General features: G+C 36.0%; 1 protein-coding gene across 1 annotated transcript; it reads left to right on the forward strand.

Annotated features, from left to right (window-relative positions):
• The first annotated feature begins 4741 nt into the window (after positions 1 to 4741).
• Positions 4742 to 6199, forward strand: LOC6035859. The gene is made up of 5 exons (XM_038257724.1): positions 4742 to 4760; positions 4826 to 5184; positions 5240 to 5497; positions 5555 to 5836; positions 5894 to 6199. The coding sequence occupies exons 1-5, from the start codon at positions 4742 to 4744 to the stop codon at positions 6197 to 6199; spliced, it is 1224 nt and encodes a 407-aa protein (XP_038113652.1).
• The last annotated feature ends 7760 nt before the right edge of the window (positions 6200 to 13959 follow it).

Raw genomic sequence — 13959 nt, forward strand, 5'->3', positions numbered from 1 at the left:
GGAAACTTCTGAAGGGGATGGGAGACAAAAAATGAAATGAAATTTTAATTGACCTTTTTGTTTGTAGCAGAGGAAAATTTAATGAGAATGTCTGCCAATATTTGGTATAAATCAACATTATCCTAAGGCACAGTTCCAAAATAGTATATTTTTATGTTTGATTTTTAATTTGAAACCACTTTTATAAATATTTTCCCAACAATGAAAACAGTCCTACTAGGCAACAACACACGACATTTTCTATTCTATACCCCTTCATCGCCACTCTGATGGTGGGATCTTTCCGTTCATAAATAAGGCACGGGCACGATAAACGAAAAGTTTATTGAATAAAACAGTCCTAGGTGGAATGGTTTCTTGGTAGGGTGGTTATGATGTCTTCTCAATTACTTACAGTTTTTTTATTTTTTTGAATTCAATTTGATTGAAACTTCTGATAATAAAATCTTAAATTCAAGTTTTCCCTCACAGGAACCCCCCCTAAGTAAACACCCCAACCAATAACGGCAAGTGTGTATTTGATAGAGTCCATAACTATATGCAAACACACACATTCACACATGCACACAAACAAGTAGTCGATATTTTCCACCTTTAAAGTGAGTGCAAACATCGATCCCAACGCAAGGATGGTGTGGTGGAAAAGTGCACGAGTTGGGAGTCAAAAGCAGGGGAAAGGGGGTAGGAAGGAAAACCACCTACAACACAAGTAAACTAGCAAACGGCAGCTGGCAGTGAAAGGTTTGAGATATGGTTCTTGGACAGGGTGAGTGGAGGGGGGGAAACACCGAAGTGCATATGCAGTATTATTTGTTGTGTGGGTGAGCTTTGGGGGAGGGAGGTTGGAAACATAAGAGACTGGGGTTGGTTTTTGAGAATAGTTGCGGTACAAAACCAACCTCCCATTTTGCACCGATTTGTGCTTTGAGGGTTGGGTTGCTGCTAGTGAATTGTAGTTGGCTTCAAATTGTTAAAGTGCGTTTTGAGAGAGTTTAAATGTTGTTTAGAAATTTGAACCATGTTTTGCTAAAAACTTTCTAAGATGGCAGATAACTTTGTTAAAGAATAATTTAATTATTTTTTTTAGGTATTACAAATCATTCAAACCTCCCTCTTTTCTGAAGAGTGTTTTGAAGAGCATGTACTCAAAACAGCAGCAGCAGCAGCAGTAGTGTGCAACGGGATATGAATATTGAAAAATGTTTATTTGTTTGCACTCATAACTCACAACCAATTCAGAGGACTGTGCAAAGTGGGTTGGGATGTGGGCGTGGAGTACACACCAAGACAGCTGGAAAAGAGCTTTCCAAGTTTGAGGCAGTAGCGAACCCAATCGTAACGTTCATCATGAAGAGGCAAAATCGTACCAGTATTTAAAGGATGATTTTGAGGTTAGCTGATGTGTAACTTTCAAGGGTAAATTAATGTTTACTTATTCGCATGAAGAGTTGTCAAATTACGGGTGGGTATTGTACGATTAGACCTTTAATCAAAACATGATTTATTTGTTCCAACATCATCTTAAGTTTGAAATGGAAACTTTTAAACATTTATTTATAATAAAATTTGAAAAATCTAGAACTTCATTAAAGGAAAAAAAAATTTGGTCAATTTTTGGTTCGTAAAAGGCGGTTTGAAAAAAAAAACAAAAAAAAACAACGTTTTGTTTCCACACCCATGTCATCACCATTTCAAGAAAGGGCATTAAACTCACCCACAGACATGACCACAATCATAAATGCTCACCCCCTCGTGAAATTAGCTCACGTGTTTGTTCTGCTCAGGTGCACACGGGCCAACTTAGCTGCACCCGCTCTAAGGGCTTCTGGTCGACGGGGGTCATAAATTTGGATAATTTGTTATTTGTTTTAGCCCCCCCATACTGCTAGCTCAAAATCATCAAATTTATTCGCAGGTGAACACTATGGTGGCACTTTGATCGCGTGATTCCTCGAGCTTTCAAAAAAAACTATTTTCGATGTTTTTGGATGTGGCTGGAAGTTTATGACCGTGCGCGGAAATTGAGGGTCTAAAACAGGGGGCGCTAATTCAGAGTGGTGGAACAAAGCGAGCACTTGGAAATTAGAACACGGTTTTTTTTTCTGGAAGGGAGATAATGAGATTTGTAATAACCGTTGGCCAGATGGACAGAGAATGGAGGGAGATTAGCAGGAAACTCCGGAAGTGTCAAATTAGAGCCAACGCGGTTCGTTGCACGGCGTGGTCATCGTTAATGAAAAAGATGGTGAGATATGGTGTAATGGGGTGATTTACCAAAATATTGCTTAAATTTGACTTTTAAGTATCTAACATTAAATACAATTTGATACTATTCCCAAATATGATTGTGTGTCTTCAAGACAGATTCCTTCAAAAAATAAAGCTTTTCAAATTGCATCTTGAAATCACCAACAATTCAACTTAAAAGTATAGTAACAAAACCATCCTCTAATGCCCGTTTTTCTTCGAATTTTGAGTACCTTTTGATCGAAGAAAACCTTAACTTCTTTTGTTTTATGTTTTCTTGTTTTTGAAATTATTTATATTGCCTTTTCTGTTTTTTCAGCCACTTTTTTTTTAATTTCTGCTTGTATTTTACGTTTTCTACTAAATAATTAAACAATTATCAATTAAATTGTTTTAAAAAAATCGTTAAGACATAGTCTGGATCACTGCTTAGGGTAGCGTAGTCATCAATGAGACACAGGAAACAATGATAAAATGGCTCTCACAAGTCGTAGTTTCAAAAAAATCAGGCTAATATTTGGGGGAAAGGTGTATCTACTTGATACACGTCTGCTATGATAGTGGCTTTGGTTATGGACGCTCCCTGGAAAAGTTATTCTGTAACGAGGCTGCCGAAGGTCACAACAACAACGATCTTCTCGAGGTCAAGGATTCGGAGATCAACACCACTACCCATGAAGATCAACCAACGCCGGGGCTGGTCTTCGTGGGACGTGTGAAGACTCGTCAGTCTAAGCCGAGAGCTAAGAAGAAAGCCCACGGCAAGCGTGGAAAACGTTAACATACTATTGTTACTTGATTGCTAAATAAATATATTAATTCGAGTAACTTTTTCGTGTTACAATTCATAAATGTTTGATTCTGGGGTGTAAAGTAAATTATGGACAAAAATACTTTTCGCCCGTAGGCTGCCATTTACACCAAAACTAATATTTCTTCAAATTTCTTTCGACGTTCCATAGGGATTGAGTTGGGCTACAATGTCCTTTCATTAGGTTTGACCAAAATTTAGAATATACCCAGAATCCAGGGCTGTCTCATTGTTCCCCACTCATTTTAGCCCATGGGTAACAATGAGACACTTTGATTTTTCTTCATTAAACATTTCAAAATCCATGTAAATCTTCCAAAACATGAATTGAAAGTGATTTTTGACATATTTGTAGAGTTTTAACTTCATTTAACCAAACATACAAAGTTATTTGGTATAAATATATCGATTTTACAAACTTTAAAAACTTTTTAGTATAACTTTTGTTAATTGAAGTTTCATGTTGGCAAAATTGCTCTAAAATGTTCAAGGCAAATCACCTGTACTGGAACAATACAAAAATATGGTGTTTTACTAGAAAAGTATTGCTTTTCGTAGAGTGTCTCATTGTTCCCCAGCTGTCTCATTGTTCCTGCCAAGTGCGTCTTCAATGAGACAGATGAATAACTCTGGCTGTAGATGTCGGATTGATTTCATAATTTGGTCAATGTTAGAACACACTAAAAAAAGAAAATGCAACAAAAAGCTCATTAAAACATGCTGATGAAAAAAAATTAAAAAAATCAACTCTTAAATTTTCATAAATTTTTAGAGTGTGTTTTTTTCTGCAATGATTTCAACGATTCAAAATTGGTTGAAACAATTAAAGTTGAGCTTGAAAGTTGAAAGTTCACACGATAAACAAACAAAAACGTGAATAAATGCCAAATAATGTGACAACAAAAGCTACCAAATGTTTATTTATATCGTGTATGTTATTGATTTATACAATTAATGATTATTTGTATTCAAAATAGAATATGAAATAGTCTTTTTTTTTTTAAATGACAAATAATCAAAGCATTGCTATCCACTACCAGAAAATCATGAAAAAAATAAACAATAAAAAAATTCTTTTAAAAAAAATATCTTACAGCCTTAAAAAGGATACTTAGTACATTTTACCAGTTTCTGATAATTTTTCCAAAAAATTGCTCTGGTTAGGTCGTTGCAAATATTTAAAAAAAAAGTGAGTAGACATTTTTGGAAATAAAAAAACAAAATATATCAGAAAATAAAAAAATGATTTTTGTAAATTAAGTTTTATTGACAAAAATTGAAATCAAAAATGACAAATTTCGTTTACCCTGTATCATATTTTTCAGTGTAGTCCTTATCCATAGCTACAACTTTTCTGAATACACCAAATCGATCAAAATTTCGTTTTCCAAAGACTCAGAGAATTGATCATTGATTTACTATTTGTATTCATAAAACACTCTATAATTTGTCCATAATCCACATTCTTACCTTTATTTTTAATAAATAATCTTAATCTTCTGTCATTATTAATCAACTCTCTGAGTCTTTGGACAACGATAATTAGATATTAATATTTTTTAATTTGGACTAAAATCATTAAAATAAATTTATTTCAAAAAGTCATCAAAGTTGACTTTGAGAATGTTGGTTTTCTTGACCGTCCTCATTTGCTTGTTGTCATCGTCAATTTTATTCTACAGAATGAGCTCTGGTTCGAAAGGTTAGCTTAATTTTCAAGACAAAAAAAATTATTTTAAAATATCAAAAATATTTCACCTTTTCTAGCAAAAGTCATTCAATCGCTCAAGATCGATTCCGGTGCTCCAGATGGCCCCTCCGACAAAGGGAGCAAGGCTGCTAGCAAAATCCCCAAAATTAGGGCCACCCACAACGCTGCGAAAGACCGGCCCAAATCTACCCCAAAACTGCACGCTTTGGGCAAGGTTCCGCAATACATTCTAAGGCTGCGGCCAAAATCTTCCAGCAATGGTGAGCAAATTAAGGTGGAATGTCCTCCGAGTGAGGGGACTGATTCTACAAAGCTGGAATTGAATAAAGAGAAAGTAATCGAAACTACAAATCTTGAAGGGAAAGGATCGTCTAAAAAGACGATTATAGAACAGAAAAAGGATGTCATTGAAGAGGTGAATTGACCCTTTAAAAGTAACTAGAAGTTACTTCATCTAACAAAAATTCCAGCTAAGTCAATACCTCCAAGCAGCAAGGATCACCCCCTGCGACGAACCAGAGCTCACCATAGCGAAGCTACGACGTGAGCTAGCCCAAAAGAATGCCGTCCTCGTTGAGAATCGCAAGCTCAACTTTAAAATTGAAGCCCTCGAGAGGCAGCTAATGCAGGAGGGACAACGACTGAACGATAAGGACCAGCGAATCCTTAAGCTGCAGCAGGAATCACTTGGATTGGGCGATAAGATTCGGGAACTGAGGAAAACTATGGTTGTAGTTAGATTTGGTAATTTTTTTTAACAAAAATGTTAATGTTTAGTGTTTTAGACAAAATTTCAGCTAGATTTGGCAGCAAAAGAACGTTTGATATCTGAGAAAGACGACCAAATTTCAAAGTTACAAACTGCTGAGCAAAATCTCAAAGATATGACTGAACCGGGAAATACTCAAACTGAGCAGACAAATCAACCAAATGAAGTAATTATCCCACTGGATGTGGATAAACCAGAGGACGCACTGGATGAGGTTCGCAAAAGGATGCTCAACATCATAAAAACTTGCAAGGAAACGTTCAAAAAACATTGCGATGACTTCAGCAGACTTGATGGGGTAGATTTCCAATATAAAATAAAATCAAGTTAAAATTAATAAATTACAATTTTCCAGGTTAGTGACGCCGAACAGCAGCGATTCAACGCGATTTTCGAAACACTGGCCAACAAGCAGCGCCAGTGTTGCCAGCAAGAGGACGAAATTAGAAGTCTGAGTAGGAAAAGCCAGCGATGCAGAGCTCAGCGAACCGAGCTGTTGGGGGTGCTGAAGAAGCTCATGGACGAGAACGAGCAGTTGAGGAGTGCAACGGCGAGAAGTTCTAAAGAGTCAAAAGTGTTTAAAATTTTGAAAGAATCAACTTCAACTGAGGGGAATGGTGACGTTTTTGAGGATGCTAACAGTGATGTTGAAAAATCATGAAAGAATGAAAAAACGAAAATGTAAAAAAAAAGATTTTTTTTTTCATGTTGAAAACAAAAGTTCTGAGTTTTATGAATACTTCTTCCATGGAAAGCTGTGTTCGTTAATTTGTTATTCAACTTTGGTATCAAAATAGCGCAGTAAAAATCGCAATCAAATCAGCTCCACCCCCATCATCCCAAAAAGTCACCCTCATCTTAATTAAAATGCCTTCAGCGGCGCACTAATCTAAATTGCAAAATTCATTAGTTAAGATATCCCTCCTCATTCAGTGCGAGTCGGACCATCCAAAGCTAAGTTTATGGGATTTCAAACACCTGTTTCCAGATCTATCAATGCCAATTAGCTAATCAAGCATCCGAAAATCCCTTCCAAAGTTGGTCCACAGGCCAAGCCCACACTCCAAACTGGCGCTGATAACGATGGGTCCTCTCGGTCGTAAAAAAGTCCGAAGTTCGAGAGTGCATCAAATCAGTTGACGGCGGGTAATAAAACTTTGAACCATTTGGACTCCACAGCCCAGCAGCAGTAAACACATCCACACGAACACCCGAAAGGAAATGATTAGAGCCCCCGAAAACTAGGCCAAACGCAGCAGCAGCAGCGCTTTTTGATAATTAAAAACTTTCGACTCCACGCCAGATATGGCGATCGAAACTTTGTCATCTTGGCCATCTCATCAAATGCCCCTCGGCGGTTGGAAGCTGCGGCCGCCACTCACGCAAATGTCCGCGCACCTGCAATATCGTTAGACGACGAAACAAAAAAAAAAGTGAAAGAAGTTTCCAATTGAGTCGCGACGAGATCCGAAAACGGAAGATCCGCTGCCACCAGAGGTTATGATTTGCCTAATTATTTCTCTAATTTATCCATTCATCTTCCTCTCGGGACGGATCCAGAGTAACACGTTTATGGTGGTCATCAACTCGCACACGAACATCTCTCTCTCTCTTGCAGTGGCTTCTAGCGGACCCCGCAAGGCATAACCCCAACTTGGTGTTTGGCAATGATTTGGGAGACTCCACCCAAAAAAAAAAAAAAAAAAGTAATGGAAGAAATATACAACACACACTTTTATGACGACGTTGACCGAAAGTTGTTATAACTATTAGCTTCCTAGTCAGTCAGTCAACAATTTCTTGCTGAAATCTTCGAGGTCTGCTGATTGGTCGCTATCTTGCTGAGAAGGGTTAATTTCTGATTTGTTGGCATTATTAGAATTAAAATATATGAATTAAAATGAGGGTGAACAGCTTACTAAGCAAACATTAACTACAAAACTACAATTGGGATGGGATTTAAAAAAAAATGGGGTGCCTATAATTTTCATAAGTAAAGTAAATCTTTCCCAGTTCCTGAGGGGAACATCCTTGAAGAGTATCGGGGCCGGCATTTACAAAGCGGATTCAGTGGCAGTTTTTTACTTAACTAATGTTAACATGTTAAGGTTAATGATAACATTCCTAAGGTGTCGTTGATAAGGTCCAGTTTGTGACGATGCACTACCTTCCCTTTACTAAGCAATCGAATCCAGAAGAGAAACGAGCACCAGTTGTGTTGGTCCGAGCCGGGATTTGAACCTCGATCTACCGCTTACAAAGCGGAAGCGTTACCACTAGGCTACGTGACTCGGTCTATAATTTTCATAACTTTCTTCTAATTAATTAGAAGTTTTTCGATCACCGACTAAACCAACCAAACCATCAATTATTGATTTTTAAGTCTTTTTTTCAATTTTCAAAGCGCATTTTATATACCAACATTTGGCACTCGATGGATTTACATGCCATTCTCTCAATGTATATTAATAATAAAAGAAAATCAATTGAAATTTTATGATTTAATTTTGCATTAATTTTTGGGGCCGGACAAAAAAAATGAGAATGAATAATTTTCTGTATCTTGAAAAAGATTTTCTCGTCGATTTGGTGTCTTTGGCAAAATGTTATGATTAGTATTTTTCGGAAAAAATAGGTTCACGGAAAAATCCCGATTTTAAGATATAATTATTTACCACTAAAAGTCAATTTCCCAGAACAACGATTTTTTTTTAATTTCCGATTTTTTTTATATGTTTAAGGTGATTAATGAATACATCTTCGGCGCCAAAGTGCGTGATGGTGCAAAATCTGGTTTAGAAGATATGATTTTTTGAAAAAATCGTTTTGCTTTGGAAAATATCAAAAACCTTGACAAAAAAGTTGTTGAAAAACATTTTGGTATTTTACAATTTTTTGATCAAATGTACCGTTTTCAAGTTATAACTACGTTAAGATATATTCAATTCAATTAGTGTTTATTAGAATTTAACAGCTCTGCTCCAGGATGTTACATTTGCAATTCAGAGATTTGGAGAACCTTCAAACTGAAATCAATTCAAAAGCCTTTACAGGGAGGGTACATGTTTCTAGGTTTAGATTTTGCTTGCTGAGTGCTCTTAGTTTTGAGAAAAAACCCTAGATCTATTTGATTAAGATATATGTTTTCAATACCTTCCCTTTTTTATTAATACTTCTAGAAAGAAAGAAAAATGTTTTGAGGAGCTTAGAAATTTTCCTACTATTTTCTCTCTGGAACTTTAAAATGCCAGCAGTTAGTTTCTGAGATACAGCCTCACGAAGAATTCGAATCGATGAAGATTATTTTTTCTAATTGTCACCTTTTTAGCTTAAATTTTTCAAGTGACGATGTCTCGGAAAGTCCGATTTTTTCATGTTAAAAGATGATCTTTTCTAAAAAATAATTAATAGCCAAACTTTACTTTTGAAGAGATCCTGAAATAGATTAATTACCTAATTTCTTAGTTAAAACCAAATTTTATTTTTTAATGTTTTTATTGAAAAGATCAGAGAAAGGTGCAACAGTTTCACTTTTTAACAATGATAATCTGACCAATAGTTTCCTAGATATCGTCAGTTGAAAATTACAATCTATATAGGGGACTCTATCTAAAAAAACGAAAAGAAATCGAAAATATATACCAAAAGTAGCTATAACATGAAAACATAAAATAATATAATCATAAAAAATGGCAAAGTACTTTTAATTAGCAAATTGGGTTTTGCTATAAAAAAATATTATTAATATTTTATTTGTTCAGGTTTTGTTATTTCCAAAACAACAATATTATTAGGCTTAGTGATTTTTCACGCTGAAAAATTGCAAATTTCACGGGGACCTCAATTTCAAAATACCAAATTTCACGGAAATTTCGCGGAGCGTGAAAAATGTTTAAATAACTCTGAAAATCCTATGTTAAAATTTCAGAAACTACTTTGTATGCGTAATTACATATTATTTTTCAACAAACTAAAAAAATCTTCATTACATTTTAAAGTGACCCAAAAAAAACTATTCCTTAATTTCAAAAAAGGTTCTATATATATTTTGAAACAAAATGTAGGGCATGCGTTTTCTCATTTATTGAACTGTTTTTTTTATATTCGACTAACTTAGCTATAAAGTTTTCGCTAATTTATTGAATTTCATATCAATGTAAGATTTTTTCCCACGATTTTGCCCAGTAAAAATATTTTTATGGTTTTCATCTCATTTTTCAAAAACTTTATTTCAATAGGCAAATAAAATTCAATAGTTAGCGAAAACTTTAAAATTTTATTCAAAATAAAAAAAGTGTTTTTTAACTTCTATGTGAACCATTCACACAATTAAACAAGACTCAGAAAAAATCTGAAATGTTTTTAAAAGACGATTTTAAAGATAAAATATAATATTAATTTTATCATGAATAAAAGAAAGCTTGAATATCTTTTAATTTCTTTTTAAATTATACTTTTAAAATAAAATAGTAGTAAAATTGTTATTTTAGCGAATGAAAATATTACTAAATAAAGGTAGTTTCCTTAGAAAAACTGATAAACTAATTAGTTATCTATTGCTCAATATTTTTCTCTTTTCACATTTTATATTCTTATTGCTTGTACGTTCTCAGGGAATAGACTGTTAATGCTGAATGTTTCTTTTGCATGAATCTTTGCTTTTAATTGATTTCTAGAAACAAATTAATTCAACTTAAAAAACTGTGCAATCATTAAAAAATTTATCACATTATACTTGTTCAATCAATTTTGACAAGTTTGGTTTGAAAAGCAAAAAAATGTAAAAATTTCGGTAAGAGAATAACTGCAATCAAATAATTGATGTTATCTTCCGTGTAAAAACTTGATGGTTCCGAGAATATGGTTTTTACTTTGAGTGATTTAAAAAGTATTCACAGCATTTACTTCTCAGAAAATGTCATCACAATTTTATGTTAATGTTTGTTTTGCTAAAAATTCTTCAAATGAAAATTAATCAAATTTACTTCAAAGGTCTTTATGGATCAAATATATAATATGTTGTTGCTTCAAAGAATTGATTTGATACAATTGATAAATTTCACGGAATTTCACGGAAATCTTCAAATTTCACGAATTTCACGCTGTCCGCGAAATCGTGAAAATTCACTAACCCTAATGATACGTAAAAATGAGCACTCAAAGGCGATTCCCATCCAGTCGCGTCAGGATATACTGAAACTCCAATCTTCTGGGTTAAAGCAATAGCCCAGCCACATTACAGAAGCAGTAACTAAAGTATGCCATCTATGTACCTAGAACATCAAGCAACTAATACCTTCGTCGACGACCCTGCAGCTCAAATCTTCCCATTGGATACTGCTACTTTCAAGATCCTACAAATTAACATACGTGGCATGAATCAGTTCGAAAAGCTAGATTCTTTCTGCGTTTTCCTGCAAGAATTAAGAACTACCATCGACGTGATTATAATTGGAGAAACTTGGATAAAAAAAGGCCGATCACACTTTTACAACATACCTGGTTACGAAAGTATCTGGTCGTGTCGAGAAAAGTCGTCTGGGGGATTGGCCATCTTCATCCGCACTGGTCTACAGGTTGAAGTTATAGTCACCAAAGCAGAACAAGGGCACCATCAAATCTCGGTCAAGATTAAAAATGGAACATCATCAATCATCATCCATGGTATGTACCGCCCACCTGACAACGACATTCCACGTTTGATTACATCACTGGAAGAAGTTCTTGCGAGCGTCGAAGCATCTAGCCCTTGCTTCATATTGGGCGACTTAAATGTACCAATCAACAACCCCGAAGGCAGTGATGTGCAAAAATACTTCCAACTGTTGAATTCCTACAACATGGTTGTAACCAACACGCTCACCACCCGACCAAGCAGTGGAAACACCCTTGACCACGTGATATGCAGCGTTGCGGATGCAGCACGAGTCACAAACTTTACAATGGAATGCGAACTCAGCGATCACAACTACGTTCTGACAGCGTACAACCTTAAAACTGCACGGAAACGTAAAACGTTAACTAAAACTTGGGTTAACTATCAAGCAGTTGACGCCCAGTTTCATACGTTTTGGAAAGCCAAAACCTCAGCATACTTCCAGTGAATGAACGTTTGGAGTCCGTAACCCGCCATTATGCTGAACTTACTGAGAAGAATTCCAGATCCACATCTGTTGAAGTTATGGTGAAGACAGATAGCTGCCCATGGTACAACTTCGACATCTGGAAGCTCGGGAAAATAAGAGACAATATCCTCAAAAGAAAGAAAAGGAACCAACAGGATGCTAGACTTGCTGAACTACTCGCCCACGCCAACAAAAAACTTGCAGCCGCCAAAACCAAAGCAAAAATTCAGTATCATTCTAAACTGTTCAACACTGGGAACGCAAAGCTTTTGTGGAGCAGGATCAACGAGCTTCTTGGTGGTAAGTCCAAAACAACCGCCAACCTTACCCTTGAAGTGAACCAGAGAGATGAAAACGACCCTAAAACTGTTGCAAATGTGCTGAATGAACACTTTGTGTCTGTGGGAAACAGTGTAGCAGGCCAACTACTATCTGACGGGGACATTGACAGATTTGGAACCATTAAGCGCGCCCAACGATCATTCTTTCTTCGCCCTACATCTACACAAGAAGTTCTTGACCTAATTAGTTCATTGGACCCCTCTAAAGCCACTGGTTATGATCAATTCCCGATCAAAGCACTTAAAAAACATTGTATGCTGCTTGCAACCCTTATTCGAGACTGTTTTAACGAAAGTGTGGTTCAATCATCGTACCCAAAATGTTTAAAAAAGGCTATTGTACATCCAGTTTTCAAAACGGAAACCCCAAGGACCCAACCAACTACAGACCGATCTCGGTGCTCCCAGCGATCAATAAGGTGTTTGAGAAATTGTTGTTTAATCGGCTAAGCACTTTTCTGACCAGCACAAAACAACTCTATCAACACCAATTTGGCTTCAGAGAAGGTTCATCAACGGAAGTAGCTGTTTTGGAGATGGTCGACGAAATTTCCAAGATGTTGGACGATAAAAAAAGTGTTGGTACCGTTTTCCTCGACTTGTCTAAAGCATTTGACACAATTAACCACACGATGCTGCTCAAGAAGTTGGACGCTTGCGGAATACGAGGGCTCCCAAACCAGTTCTTGAAGAGTTACCTGTCTGATCGTTTCCAGCAGGTGGTTGTAGCCGGAACATGTAGCTACGACAGCGCTGTCATCTGTGGGGTTCCACAAGGCAGTGTTCTTGGTCCGTTGCTGTTTTTGCTGTACGTGAACGACTTACCCAAGCTGCCTTTGAGAGGAAAACCACGACTGTTTGCTGATGATACAGCGATTACGTACGCTGGCTCTTCACCTGCCCAGGTAGTAGCAAGCATGCAGGAGGACCTGGAACTGGTGCTCGACTACCTGCAGAACAATCTACTGGCTCTCAACATCGGTAAAACTAAGATGATGATCTTCCGTCTATCCAGTAGAAATATCCAGCCCTACCCAGAACTCATCGTAAGGAATCAACTGGTAGCGGAAGTGAGTAGCTTTAAATATCTAGGTGTGCTCATTGATAATCGGCTGTGTTGGGATGTGCATGTAAGTATGATAACCTCAAAATGTTCCCTCTGTGCGGTGTCCTTAGGAAGCTAGCAAAAGTGTTCCACAACATGTTCTTTTGAAAATGTACTTTGCATTTATCCACAGTAGGTATCAATACGCAATAGGAGCTTGGGGCACTTGCAGTAAAACTCATTTGAAAGACCTTCAAGTTCAGCAAAATCGTTGCATCAAAGCAATTTTTAAGCTTCCATACCTTCAACCAACACGTGATCTATACACAATGTCCCAACATAACATCCTTCCGATTCATGGCCTTTTTGAGCAAAGGATTGCAATCCTAATGTACAAGTGTCTCAACAGTAGGAAAATGCACCATAATTGGGAATTCGCTACTGCGGTTCACCAGCATTTCACAAGACAAGCACATCATCTTAGACGATCAGGTTTTAGAACAGAAATTGGAAGAAGAAGATTTATAATTAATGGCCCGTTTGTTTTCAACAATTTACCAGAAGATTTAAAAAGAACAGAGACATTAGCTGAATTCAAAAGAAAAATGATCATTCTAATTCGTAGTTGCATAAACAATTATTTACTACGTTAGTAAGCATTTCAAAAAAAAAAAAAAGTGTTACCAGTTTATAAGTAGCTTTTAGTTTTTAATTACGTCTTTACATCCCTTTAAAAGAATTATATTCATTAGGGAAGTCAGACATTACTGTTAACTTGAATGAATTTAATAAACATTATTATTATTATTATAAAAAAAAAAGGTTTTGATAAGAAGAATTCTAGAAAAATAATCAATTGTCTGGAAAAAAATGGCAAATGACAGCACATCAATATATTTTTTTTAAATAT

This window comes from Culex quinquefasciatus, chromosome 2 (assembly GCF_015732765.1).
Source record: "Culex quinquefasciatus strain JHB chromosome 2, VPISU_Cqui_1.0_pri_paternal, whole genome shotgun sequence".
Lineage (NCBI taxonomy): Eukaryota > Metazoa > Arthropoda > Insecta > Diptera > Culicidae > Culex > Culex quinquefasciatus.

Bases quoted from the DNA above. Each gene is read 5' to 3' on its own strand.
- LOC6035859 (XM_038257724.1), top strand. The intron at 5,185-5,239 runs GTGAATTGACCC...CAAAAATTCCAG, and splicing joins AAAAGGATGTCATTGAAGAG to CTAAGTCAATACCTCCAAGC. The intron at 5,498-5,554 runs GTTGTAGTTAGA...TTAGTGTTTTAG, and splicing joins GGGAACTGAGGAAAACTATG to ACAAAATTTCAGCTAGATTT.